The sequence below is a fragment of the Pyrus communis genome, chromosome 3 (genome assembly GCF_963583255.1).
Source record: "Pyrus communis chromosome 3, drPyrComm1.1, whole genome shotgun sequence".
NCBI classification, from domain to species: Eukaryota; Viridiplantae; Streptophyta; class Magnoliopsida; order Rosales; family Rosaceae; genus Pyrus; species Pyrus communis.
The window spans coordinates 24,309,619-24,323,194 of NC_084805.1; the positions used below are offsets into that span (position 1 = coordinate 24,309,619).

Sequence of the window (13,576 nt, forward strand, 5' to 3'; positions counted from 1 at the left end):
AAATATAAAATCTTCTAGTTTGATTCTATTTTCATAGTTAATATGGTCGCAATTCATTTCAAGTCATGATTCTCAAATTTGAATTTGATCCCTAATTTCTAGATTCATTTGGCTTTTTACTCTCAACAAATCCGGTTTAGTTTCGTCATGTGATTTGAACACGTCAATTTTGTTGTTGATGCATTTGCGAATCTAAGCCATTTTCAGTTTTGTGAGAAAGTTCGGATTCATTCTTTGCCTAGTAGGGTTCACATCCCTCACGCGTAAGATTTGAACGATCTAAGCCTTCCTTTTGAAGAGGGTACGGACATGGCCAAATCATGTAAAGATCGCCCTAGCCCCTCACAGGGACATATCTATCCGGATGAAGGATAGTCTGGATAGATTTTCAGTTCCGGATTTAAACTCCGATCGCGTAGTACAAACACAATCACCAGACCAGAAGATAAAAGATATAAACATAATCCTCAGTCCTTACCACAAGAGATGAAACAAATTATAGAATATTAACTTCCCGTAAGAATCTCAACTACTCGAATATCCATCAAATTGTGAAGGAAAATCATGTGTAAACCATCAAAACAAGCAGCAGGATTAAGCATGAAGATGACTACTGCTGCTGCTGCTGTCAGAATTTATAAAAGGTTACTTTTGAAAGTACCAGTTACTAATACTATCAGCCTCGTATGAATTAATCTGAGGATGAATGCTGTATATCCGTATTCACACCTTACCGAAAAATGAAGTCAGGCTATGAGGCTCGATTACTTGTTGAAGCTAAGCCGTGCGATTAGCCCCAAGATTCTGCGACATCCTTACCATGTTAACCATAGTAGGTGTCTCATAGCCAACGGCGCTGCTGCGTGAGTTTCCACCTTCATTCATGGTCATAATCTGGGTTGTCATGTCACCCCTAGTTGTGGCTCTCTGCCATGAATGTGAGCTTAACCCTGAAAGAACATAAGCACGCCCGGTCTGCGTGTATGATTCCATACTAGCCATTCTATCCCTGATTTCTCGAAGCTCAGCTTCCAGACAATTACAGAGACCATCCCCAGCTTGTGCTGCAGGTGATGTTAAGATGGTTGCTATTCGTTGTGCCAAAATAGCCTGTGCACCTTCTAGATTTCCCATTTCAGCCATTACTTGTGCCTCTGCAATACCTTCAGCTACCAGAATTCTATTCCTCTGACGGTCGACCTCCAAACACACTGCCTCATCTGCAGGGGACCAAATCTCGGGTCTTAATATCTCTACTCTCTCACCTTGTACATGGGTTAACTCATTTGAGCCTAGATCCTTGTACACGCATGACACATCTAACAGTGATGTCTTCCTTATGCCTTCCCTGTTTCCAGTTGCTGATGATGTTGGAACTAAAAGGTACACGAGAAACTGTTTCTCCTCTTCTGCATACATATTTCCAACATCAACAGCACCTTGTTGACACTCGTCAGAAATCTCACTCACATGACTTCCTGATGGTATTGATACAATCTGCACCCCGTGCGATGCTGACCTAACTGTGAGTCGAAGTTCCTGAGCCACAACACTGAGAAGACCACCAATGCACATGGCAAAGGCATCTTGTATCATAGCAACTGACTCAATGAAGGAAAAGGTGCCACTGGATGAATCAGATATAGCATGCATAGTAGTGGCATCATGGTCAGTGCCAAACCCAAATGTGTGGATGGGAACATTGCTACAATGTACCGAAGCAGGCAATTGGTTCAAGAACTCAGAGACCCGGTTTGGACTTGAAGTATTCTGTGAGTCATAGTTGCAATTGTCTCTTCCATCAGATAAGAGGATGATGCTAGAAACTGGATTCCTTGCCCGGCGTTCTTCAAGGACCTGAACTCCTTTCTTGAGTCCTCCAACAATGTCGGTTCCACCATTTGCTCTAAGAGACTCGACTGCTAGAAAGGCACTTTCACGACCATCAACAGTCATTCTTCGGAGAGGAAAGACCCTTTTAGCAGTAGTTGAGAATGAAACTATGGCAAGCCGGTCATAAGGCCCCAAGTTTTGTATGACAAATCTGACAGCACGCTTGAGAAGGGCAATTTTTGTGCCAAACATGCTGCCACTTACATCCAGAACTGTTACAAGGTCAATGGGGATACGGCCATGGCTGTTCGCACCTCCTTGAAGGGGTGGTGCTCGAACGCTGACAAGAACAGGAAATGTTGGACGAGATTCTGCAACAGGGATAGCAGAGTACTCTGTATAAGCCCTGATTGCAACATTTTGGGGGCCAGAGAATCGACCAGGTGAGGTGGACAGGAGAGGCTCATCATCTGAGAAGCTTAGTGGCTCGGGATGGACCTGGGGCAGCAATGGGAGGTGAGACTGGTAACGATGGTTAAAACTGTTATGGATGTGACCCAAGTGGTTTTGTTGAGTATCTGCAACGTTGATGGGAGCTTGGAAAGGCACATCATTCCACTTGGAACGGCAGATGGGGCAGCAAATATTTCCATGTTTGACATTGTTGGCAATGCAAACGAAGTGGAAAGAGTGGGAGCACTCAGCAGTGAAGATGGCTTGGCCTTGCCCTGCTCTCAGGTTACTCAGGCAAATGGCGCAATTTTTCTGTGCACGAAAGAATTTAAACAACTGTCAGTCATGAGATGAGCATACCAATACATTTACCTTTCAACAATTGTCTAAAAAATAACACAAACAGAGAAGGCTGCGATCAACCAAATTGAACGAACAGAATTTTCGCCACATGCATAGCCTGTCAAAGTGTTACAATGTTAAGCACTGAAAGCTATTGTGCTCAACTCGAGTCATTCAAGACCAAGAGTCACAATAAACACAGTACAAACAAATCTTAGCAACTATCCGAATTCGGAAACTAGAATTTCATAACCAAAATTGTTGTAAAATTATCCACAAAATGAGATACGTTGTCATCTCCTTGACTACCGAAAGATGATATGACATAATAATTGCTAGGGCGTGCAAAATAAAGCTTTGACTTTTCGGCTTTCTTGACCTCAAAGTCATTGACTTTTAACAAGAAAATCATTGAAGATTTCCACCAAGACCCGTCAAAACTATGTTGGGAACTATTAGGGAAACTTTAAATGTGTGAAATATGTAAAAAAAAAGATTTCATCTTTGTCAAAAAATACGGCCAAATTAAAAACTAGTTAGCTCAAAAGAACAATTCACATTCTACTTTTATTTAAGGGGACTCTGTTATGATCCCACATCGACTATATTTATGGGGGTGTAGGGGTTCTTAAGTCCTTGGGATCCTCCCACCTATTGGACTAGTCTTTTGGGTTGGGCTCTTCCTTGGGCTTGAGAACCTAACATTGGTATCAGAGCCTAGGTGAAAGCTACCAGAGTAAGGGTCACCATGGGCGTCGGCTTCCAAAGGATGGTGTAATGTTATGATCCCACGTCGACTACAATTATGGAGGTGTAGGGGTTCTTAAGCCTTTGGATCCTCCCACCTATTGGACTAGTCTTTTAGATTGGACTCTTCCCTTGGCTTGAGAACCTAACAGACTCTCAAAAAAGGATTATTCATGGACTTTTTGCCACCGTTAAACGAGAATTCTCGGCACAATATTTTGAGAGTTCCCCTTAGCATTTCTTTTTATTTACTAGATTAGTCAAAATAGAATAAATTCATAAAAACAAAAACAAAACGGTCTGTTTCTGTAAATTTATGGGCAGCTGAAATAAATAAATACAGATTTAATTAATTGAAAACCCACCGGATAGAGACTTAACGAGCAACGTTTTACACACCTAAACAGAGAGAAACGTAATTTTCTAATTACTCCAACAAAATTAAACAGAAAGAAACGTGGTCAAAGGCCCTACTCCAAATCCCCAAACTGCCACCGAAGAAACCGACAAAGCGAAACCCACCACCCGTAAATACACCAAAACAATAGGGGTATATTGGTCAATTGGCGAACCAACTTAATTAGTCAGAAAACGATGGCCGGTTTGTTTGGGAAAAATAACAGCTGGCGCGGCAATTTAACACTCAACTCACTCGCTCCCTCGCCGGAAAGCTCGTGGTCCAAATCTCGCCGGCGACAAAACAACGAGACACGAGATATTAACAGAGGACTGAGATCCCGGGCGGACTTTCTCGGGAACCAAACAGGCCGCAGAACGGCGACTAGGGATAATTAACTAACTAATTAATTAATAATTGCAGGCTGATCGGAAAATTAATTCGATAAGAAGATTGAATTGAAGGAATGGATAATGTGTAGATGAGAGTAGTAATTACTGACCTTGGAGATGCGAGAGCTGAAGCTGCGGGAAAGCTTGGAGGAGATGGAGGAGGAGGAGGTGCGAGACGACGGAGAGGGGCGGAGGGTGGCGGAGGAGGTTAAGGCGGCAGGAGGAGGACGAGGCGGCCGAGACGCAGACGCCGACGCCGACGAGGTGGACGACGAATCGGAGGAGCGGAATGAGAGCTTGTGCGTCAGTGACTTCTTCAGCTTCCGCCACGTAGCAGCGGCCATTGTTGTAGTGAATGAGAGGAATCTTCACCAAGAGAGAGAGAGAGAGGGTGAGAAAAACGAAGCGAAACAAAAAAGCTGAGGGTGAGTTATGGCATGGTGGGTGGTGGGAGGGGTGGGTGTGTACTGGTCGTATTTTTTTACGAGGAGAGAGAAGGGTGTGTACTTTTTAGAGAGAGAAAGAGAGAGAGGGGGAGTGGGTCAAGGGAAATCAGGGGACGAATCAGCAAAAATCGGAAAGATTTGATTTTTGGTTTTTGGGCTAGCAATGGGCACGTATTACCTTAATCGGTTTTTTTTACGGTTTATTATATTGAAACCACACGTATTATTGAATACATCTTATATATTTAATATATATATTTGTATTTTTTAATTAAAACCTATCTTAATACATCTCATTTAGTTTCCTATAATACCCTCACATCTCACAATCTTGCTATATACCTTATATTTTCTATCAGCAGTTTTTTTTTGTTTTTTTTACTGCTTTTATAATATGCAATCATGCAGAAAATTAATCATGCTAAGGTATTGATTCTTGCTGTTTCTGTTCAATTTTTTTACAGAATCTTATGCAATTAAAAGTGTTCAATATGCGTTCCTCCATTGCTGTTTCTTTTCAATTTTTTACAGAGTCTTATGAAATTAAAAGTGCTCAATATGACTTCCTCCCAAAACCCAACTGAAGCTCCAAATCTTTCTGTAAGTAAAAAACTTGGGCATATAAATCTTTTTGACCGTAAAAGTTTGGTTGCAATTTCTTCGTATTTTCAATATCTTTACAAGCTTACTTTTCTTAAACTTGGAGAGTGCACGAGTCTCAGGTATCTTTTGAAGATAGGCAGATTGTCTGTTCTTCTGTTGACGTGACTTAACCGTGATTACACAAATAGAAGGGAATGGGAATGACACGGTAACAGGAGGGCAGACAATCTGCCTCCCTTCCGAAGATGCCAAGCAATATTGAATTCTTAAGTCTACGTGGCAGTGGTATAAAGGAGTTGCCTCCATCAGTTTGGTGTCACCAAAAATTTCTTCTTTGGATATTGGAGATTGCAAAGACCTTAAGAAACTTCCAAACAGCAATTGTAAGCTAAAGGTCTCTGGTTATTTTTGTATAGATTGCTGCTCATCTCGTGACGAGTTTTCTGAGCTTTCCAGGAATATAAGTGTATTAGATTTGACATGGACATCGATAGAAGTATTGTCCCTATCAATGGAGCGTCTCATTAGTCTCACTGCAATTAAACTAAATGATTGCAAAAGAATCAATACTGTGATATCACTGCCAATATTTTGGCGACTGAAATCACTAAAACAATGAAAATACGAAGCCTTACCTCATGTAAAGCTTTTGAAACATTGATTTTATGTTTCATTCATCAAGAATAATTTTTTCAATTAACGTATTTGTAGTTTCATTAATTCCATAATGGAGGATGAAAGTGGTTTTATGAGTTGAAGAAGATAAATAAACTTGTGATATACATGTGAAAAGTAATTTGAATTTTTATTTTTTGTAAAACCTTATAAGGTCGAAATTGTTATTACATATTAGATATGTAAGCCATTTAATTTTAAATTTTAACGAGGGGTGTATTCAACATATTGTGGGGCGCTAATAAAAAAAAGCCTTATTATAATGTTACTCTTCTTTGGAGTAATTCCACAAAGGCAAGTTTCTCAATTTCCACAAAGGCAAATTTCTCAATTTCATGTTACTCTTCTTTGGGTTATCAAGCTGATGTGGCAAAAGGGTCATACGAGAAATTTTTAGTTGTGACGGGAACAGAGATGATACACCACGTGTTTTTATGCAAGTGATGAAAAATTTTAATTTTTAAGTTATTAACTTTTTAACACACATAACCTATCATTTATATAGAAACACGTGATGTATTATCTCGTATGACGGTCACACTGAAAAATCTCTCAGGGTCATACATAAGGCATGCATATGACAAAAGACCAATATATATTGAGTGTTTATAGAAGGAAAATGAACGGACGACGCACGTTACTATTTGGCATTCCTGTTGCAGGAGGCTTTCTTTTCTTTATTATCGACCTATGCATGTAGTTTTAAAGCGTTTTGGGTTTTTTACCTATATGCATTTCCTTTTCTTCTGCCAACTTGCTGTGTAGAGAACTTTGTAGCCCTCTATATAAATGGTTTTTCTGCTACCATTTTTGGCACACCAGAAGAAAGCAAAAGCTACAATACTGTCCCTTCCGTTTACACTATTTCACTGACATATATACCAGTATAAGAAATCAAAAGAGAGATACATCACTCTCATTTCATAGTGTCGTGCTGCTAGGCGAAGTGGTGGAGTGCCGTACCCTAGATGGCGAGAGTTCAGCAGCCAAAAGCATCACTAGCTTGCGCTCTAACCCGCGTAGCATGGGACACATAGAAACCCGTGTTTCAATTTCTAGTAAAGTTTCTCTCTCATTTATTTATTCATAACATTAAGTACTATTTTACATTTTCTTATCAAGTTTAAAGTACATTAAGACCTGAACGTCACGAACATCTAAAAGAACATCCCGAAGAAAATCTTGTGGTACTATATAATACATCATATTATGTATTGGGAAGCTCATTAATCTTAATTATCGTATACTCATTAATCAATATGGTTTTTGGCCTATAAAGTTACCCGGGGGGTCATAGATACAAACCATGAATGTATCTCCACCCTTACATGTAACTTTGGAGCAACCAATCTTCAAGCTCCGCCTCCAAACCATCTGAGTATAATGCCAGCAATCTTTGTTCTGAGCACAGGAATTCGTCCTATAAGTATAGTAACTTCTCTCTTGCGCCCATGCTGCAACTGCGTCACCCGGCTTCCAATCTCGACCGCTGCCCCAGAAGAGGTTCTCGCCAAATTTGCTGTTCGAATGAACCAAGGAGCAGTCTTCTTGCCTCTGGTGCGCCCACCACGAAGCGTATTTCTCCAGTTTTCGGCTCCATTTGAGAGGGCGGAGACCGAGCCTTGATCTCTGAGTGTTGTGAGGGATCAAAAATTGTTGAACGGTGTTGTTGGGAGTGGGGGACCGTAGTTCATGAGGCTTAGAAAGAGATGGCCAAAACAGTGTGGAAATGAGGAGGTAGGTCCCTAACATACCACCTGAAAATAATTTCATAGTTCTATGAGAGAGAGAGAGAGAGAGAGAGAGAGAGAGAGAGAGAGAGAGAGAGAGAGAGAGAGTGTGTGTTGGGTGCTTATGTAGATCAAGACATGAGCATCTCCAAAGGAGGTAGGGTTATATATAGATGGTTTTTTTTTTATTGCTAATTATTTTAGATAATAATTGTCAAAAATATAAGCAAAAACAACAAATTCAAAGAAAGTATACAACTTGTATTTGCTTCGAACAGAAGTTTAAATTTGACAAAATTTTACACAACTTGTTTGTTTCACGTAAAATAAGAATAGAATGTTAATATTAGAATTAACCTCATATCATGTCAAGAATCAAGATACTAAAAAATAATTTGTTGGCGAGACGTTAAGATTACTAATTGGACAGATAAAAACCTGTTTAATTAACACATTAATTATTATTAATCTTGGTGTTAGATTTTTGTTTTGTTATTTGGTATATTGACTGAGAACGAATCGTTTCACATGTTCTTATGGTTTTTCCCTCTCGTGGTGATGAATGATGAGAGGAATCCCTCCACGTGCTTGTACTAACACATGCATCAAAGAATGTGAAGGATGAAAAACCGAAATTTTGAGTGCTAATTCTATTTTATATTAGTATGGGTCCAATGGGATTTATTTTTGTACATATTTTAATTACAATTTGCATAGCAATTAGCAACTAATCATGCATTCCTCAACAGATAATATTTATTTTAAACGACTGCACTAGGCATCTCTGTCTTTTGACCAGCACATGAGTTCATGTGGGGCAGAGAGGGGTACACCCTCATCAGCACACTAGTCAATCGCTGATGACATGGCTTAGTCAGAGAGATTTTTCAATGTGCCTAGAATATGAAATGGTATACCATGTCAAAAAATTATACGAATTGTGAGATACACATGTCAAAAAATTAAAAACGTAAAAAATAAAAGTTCTCACTTATATAATGATATGATACATGGTGTACTAATTGTGTACTGGGCATAATGAAAAATTTCTTTATGTAGTTCGGCAGTGGAGTGAGCCCCACGACTGCTACCTAGGTGTAAACCTAAAGTGATAAAATGAAAATATGATATTGTAATGAAATTATATATTAATGTATGACAGTGCAAATTTTAAAAATAAGGTATGAGATTGCAATTGAATTAAAAGCTAAAGAGATAAAATGTAATTTATCTTTTTTTAGTGGGCTAGCAGTCAATCGCATAAACTAATTGGGTTCTTATATGAAACCACTCATTGGGCTAGGAACTCTTCAACTTCTTTAACTCTTGGGCTAACATAATTTTTTAGTGGCCACTTATTTTCTGGGCCCAGTGGGGTGGCACACCTCGCAAAGCCCATGGGCCAGCTCTGTATGAGCCGCCGGCGTATAGCGCAGAGCAAGAGGTGACGGTTTTTCGTGGCTTCTCCAGCAACGTGGGCAAGTCCTTCACGGACAATTACTTTGGTTGTGGAACTGATTTTTCTGTTGTGCTTCTAGTATTATATATCAATTTTCTTTTTTCTTCAACTTTTCGATTCAATCATGCTAATATTTTATTTTTTTTCGGTAACATAGAAGAAGAAATAAATAAAAAAACAAACACTAATTAAGAATAATTAATCTGGCTCTAGCGATTCCAGAACAGTCATCCAAAAGAGTTTGAACTAAATAAAGAAGAGGCTCTGCAAACTCTAAACTCAAGTTTACAACAAATATACATATACATGGCTCAGAATTCTCACCAAAACAAATATGAAATAATAAAAACAAAAAAGCACACACAATTTGTTGAGTTTAAACATTGGCAGAGTTGTCATGCTTGAAAGGATGTGGTGGAGGAGAGGAAGGGAGAGAGTTAGTAGCTCCTGGCGGAGGAGCAGGCATCCCGTAAACCTGAGCCGTGGCGATCGCGTCCTTTCGCCCTCTCGCTCTCCCGAAGAAGTAGCACCCGAAACCCAGGAGTATGGTGAACAAAATAAAAGGCAGAGAGATCACCACCACCATGCCCATGTCTCCCTTTCTTGTTCTGGTTGCTGCTGCTACTTTCACTTCTCCAAAGCTTTCCTCCTTCGTTTGAGTTTTGAATTCTGATGAGACTGAGAGGGAGTATATATAATTAGTAGTTTGTGGAGTGAAGTATGGTGATCTGGAGGTTTCTGATTCTGTCCAGAAGAGCAACGTGAGTGACAGGAATTAAAAATGTGGGACCGGAAAACGATAGTCTTGTAACGTTCGAATTTCTAACGGTCACTTTTTTGGGGGGACAATAGAAACGAATAGAACGCGGGGCCTGAATTTGTTGCCTCAAGTGATCTGGCGGGGTTCAACGACCAATATGCTTCCAAAAGATAAAGAAAAAAGGAGCATTATCGTTGGTGTACGCTTATTATACACCTATTTGTTTATTGTGTGTTTCATCTCCTAATCATACTTAACTTCTTTATTAAATAAATTTTCAACCTTTGAGAAAGTTGTGTTGGTTACTTCCATGTGTTTCAGGTTTGATGTAAAAATTGGTTTGTATGATGTATAATCTCCATGGATGAGATTATTCTGACATGAGAGAGAGAGAGAGAGAGAGAGAGAGAGAGACAAGCGGCCACCAGAGCGGGGTGACACGCCAATGGAGCAAGGTGACTGGGTGTCGGGTGTGTGTTGGGGCCACAAGTTTGTTGTCCCCATTTTTGTGTATCCATTGTCTCTCTTCGTTAATTTTTTTGACACTTGTCCTATTACTTAACTATGTTAACTCTTTTTTTTGGTATTTAAAAATTAAAATTAAAAACTCAAAAATACAATGAAATACGTTAGCGTATTCTTAATTAGAGTCAATCTCCTTCTCGATTCTCATCTCTCAAACCCTATTTGAGCGAGGAAGACTATTATGACAATGGTAAAGAATTAGACTTCATGAAATTCGTACCGCTGATAATTTTGATGAGCCAAAAACAAAGAAAGGGATTGGAAAAAAGTTTCATACAAAAATGTGAGATATCACATAGCCACAAACTCTTTTGGAAACACCCCTCGTTTGTTCGAAGCATACACTCTCCTAAAACGCAAAAATTGAAAATTCTACAAATATTAAGCATACATATGCATGGATGAATTGGATTAACAAGTTTATGAGACTATTAAGGGTTGGTTCCTACTCATAGTAGATACGCTTAATATTGTACTAAGCGTGTATTGATTTATTGAAGGGAAATGTTATTGGTACTTCAAAAATCTTATTCTACATTCCTCATAAGTGTATTTTTCTTTTCAAATATAGAAAGTTTGGAATATAGAATAAGATTTTTTAAATGCCAATAACAATTCCCTTATTAAATATGTGATTTTGTTATTGTGATTTCAGAATTTATCTTGCATCAGTACAAGTCATGATTAGATAAGTCTTTGACGGGTAACATCCCATATATATTATTTGAATATTATGCAATATATATTAATCCGTTTTATGAAGTATTTTTCTACAATTCTAGATAATCATAGCTTTTTCAACTTAATTAAATACCAAGGGAATTTTTTTTTCTAACAAACGATATTATTTATACTAAGATCTAATTTTTGGAGTAAAACTCAAATTTTAGGTTCTAAACTTACCTCAACTTACTCCAACCCTTATAGGGCAAATATGACTTTTAATCCAAAACTCATGACCCACTATATATGTGTACTTTTTTTAGTTTCATATTTATAAATTCACTAAATTGAATTACTAAGATCTAATATGATCAAATTCAATGGTTAAAAAAAAAAAATCAATGGTCCAAATTTAAATCTAACGGCTAAAGTAATTAGAAAAATTATTTTATGTGTTTCATATTCTTTCATAGTGTTTCACGAGTTTCATAGTATCGGTTTGTAAGATCCCACATCGACCAACGGAGAGGGGGTGATGTGCCTTATATGTACATGCTCCCCTCCCTATAGCACGAGGTTTTTTAGGAACTCATTGGCTTTGGATCCTATAAGAACTCCTAAGTTAAGTGAGTTTGGGCGAGAGCAGTTCTAGGATGGGTGACCCCACTGGGAAGTTCGCATGCCGAAACCCAAAAACAAAACCGTGAGGGAATGGTAAGCTCAGAGCGGACAATATTGTGCTACGGCATAATCGAGTCTGGGATGTGACAATTTGGTATCAGGGTCATTCTGCCGTTCGGTGTGGATGTGATAGCGAGGACGCCGGGTTCCCCTTAAGTGGGGTGAATTGTAAGATCACACTTCGACCAACGGAGAAGAGATGATGTACCTTATATGTACATGCTCCCCTCCTTATAGCACGAGGTTTTTTGGAAACTCATTGGCTCTGGATCCCTTAAAAATTCCAAAGTTAAGTGAGTTTGGGCTAGAGCAATTCTAGGATGGGTGACCTCATTGGGAAGTTCTCGTGCCGAAACCCAATAACAAAATCGTGAGGGAAGGGTAAGCCCAGAGTGGGACAATATCGTGTTACGGCAGAGTTGAGTATGGGATGTGACACGGCTTAGAGATTTTTCAATACTTATCAGAATCTAAATATTTTTAAAATGTTCATAAAATTAAATTATGATAGTCTACATAATATTTATTTTATTTTATTTTTTAAAGTTACTTTAAGAAAAAAAAATTATCATAAATTCATTTTTTAATACTCTCGGCCTAAAAATTTAATCCATAAGGGTTAGAGGAGAAAAGTTGGGTTGGAGATCGTCTAAGAAGGGCTGGGCTGAGCCTCACAATTGGCTAGTAATAATATGGTTCAAATTCGCCTTTGGCGAGAATCAAACTTAAGACCTCTCACTTAGAAGTGAAGAAGAATATCACTAGGCCGTAGTATTAAGTGACGACTATACCAAGGGATTGACTAATGGATTAACACTCTTGATCAGCTGGCAAATTACTGTAATTATGAAGAGAGATTTTTCTAACCAACACGGGGTGGCTCAGTGGTTGAGGACGAATTCTAAATTCGTATTTCACACAGTACATTCCGAGTTCAATTCCTACCTAATGAAGACTGAATTGACTATATGAATATAGACTGTCGTTGCAAAGTCACTAACTGATCATTTCGAAAATGAAAATAAAAAAAGAGACTTTTCTCATTGTAGCGAATGAACCAAAAATTAAGGAAAGGGATCCTAGAGGATCCCTTCCACCTGAGTCAACTGAGCAAAAAATTCGAGTTTTTGAAATTTGATCTAACAGCTAAAAATAGGAGGCCCCATTAAAAGTTATAATAACTTTAACTGTTTGATCAAATTTCAAGAGTTCGAATTTTGTGCTTGGTTGGCTCAGGTGAAAAGGATCTGGTTCCAATAATTAACTTCAAGTTAGTTATTGAATAGATGTGGCATACACTAAGGACGTCATGGTACCAATATTTCAAACTAACGACGTTTGTTGTGATGAAAAAGTTAGGGTAAAGTACAAAAAACTACCGCAATTATTGGTGTCACGACACTTTCATATCTTATCTTTTAAAATTGACAATGTCATATCTCATCTTTAGAATTTGGTCCAATATTATACCTTCCGTTACTTGGTCGTTTACTTTTCAGTTAAATGCTAACATGGCTTGATTCGGGACCCATTTTCTATTAAAAAAATCATTAAAATATTATTAAAAACTAAAAAAAAATTATTTAATATTTTTTTTAAAAATAAATAATAATAAAAAGTGAAAAAAAAAAAAAAAAAACCCTCAGTTCGTCCCTCCCCCTCCCCCATCTTCATCTTCTTCCCCCCACCTGAAAACCCCCAAAAAAAATAAAAAATTCCAATTTGTCTTCCCTCGCACCCACCCTTAGTTTGTCTTCCCCCTCCCCACCCCCTCTTCTCCTTCCTGCAACCCAAGAAAAAAAAAAAAAAACCTAAATCCCATCGACGGGAAGATGGATGCGCAGAGAAGGTGGAGGATGGGTGTGGAAGA

The 13,576-nt window shown here is 38.5% G+C and overlaps 2 protein-coding genes across 2 annotated transcripts; both read right to left on the minus strand.

Annotated features, from left to right (window-relative positions):
- Nucleotides 1–262: 262 nt before the first annotated feature.
- On the minus strand, nt 263–4,581 carry LOC137730008 (E3 ubiquitin-protein ligase WAV3-like). Its single transcript, XM_068469068.1, has 2 exons — nt 4,275–4,581; nt 263–2,598 (listed from the first exon to the last, which is right to left on the minus strand). Exons 1-2 carry the CDS (start codon nt 4,506–4,508, stop codon nt 778–780), a joined length of 2,055 nt encoding a protein of 684 aa, XP_068325169.1. The 5' UTR covers nt 4,509–4,581; the 3' UTR covers nt 263–777.
- A 2,561-nt stretch (nt 4,582–7,142) lies between these two features.
- On the minus strand, nt 7,143–7,661 carry LOC137728483 (pathogenesis-related protein PR-1-like). Its single transcript, XM_068467259.1, has one exon. It carries the CDS (start codon nt 7,659–7,661, stop codon nt 7,143–7,145), a length of 519 nt encoding a protein of 172 aa, XP_068323360.1.
- Between the last annotated feature and the right edge of the window lie 5,915 nt (nt 7,662–13,576).

Excerpts from the sequence above, each read along its gene's own strand:
- LOC137728483 (XM_068467259.1), bottom strand. The coding sequence starts at position 7,661 with ATGAAATTATTTTCAGGTGGTATGTTAGGGACCTACCTCCTCATTTCC.
- LOC137730008 (XM_068469068.1), bottom strand. The coding sequence starts at position 4,508 with ATGGCCGCTGCTACGTGGCGGAAGCTGAAGAAGTCACTGACGCACAAG. Across the intron at positions 2,599-4,274 it reads TCAGCTCTCGCATCTCCAAG|AAAAATTGCGCCATTTGCCT; the intron begins GTCAGTAATTAC and ends TTTCGTGCACAG.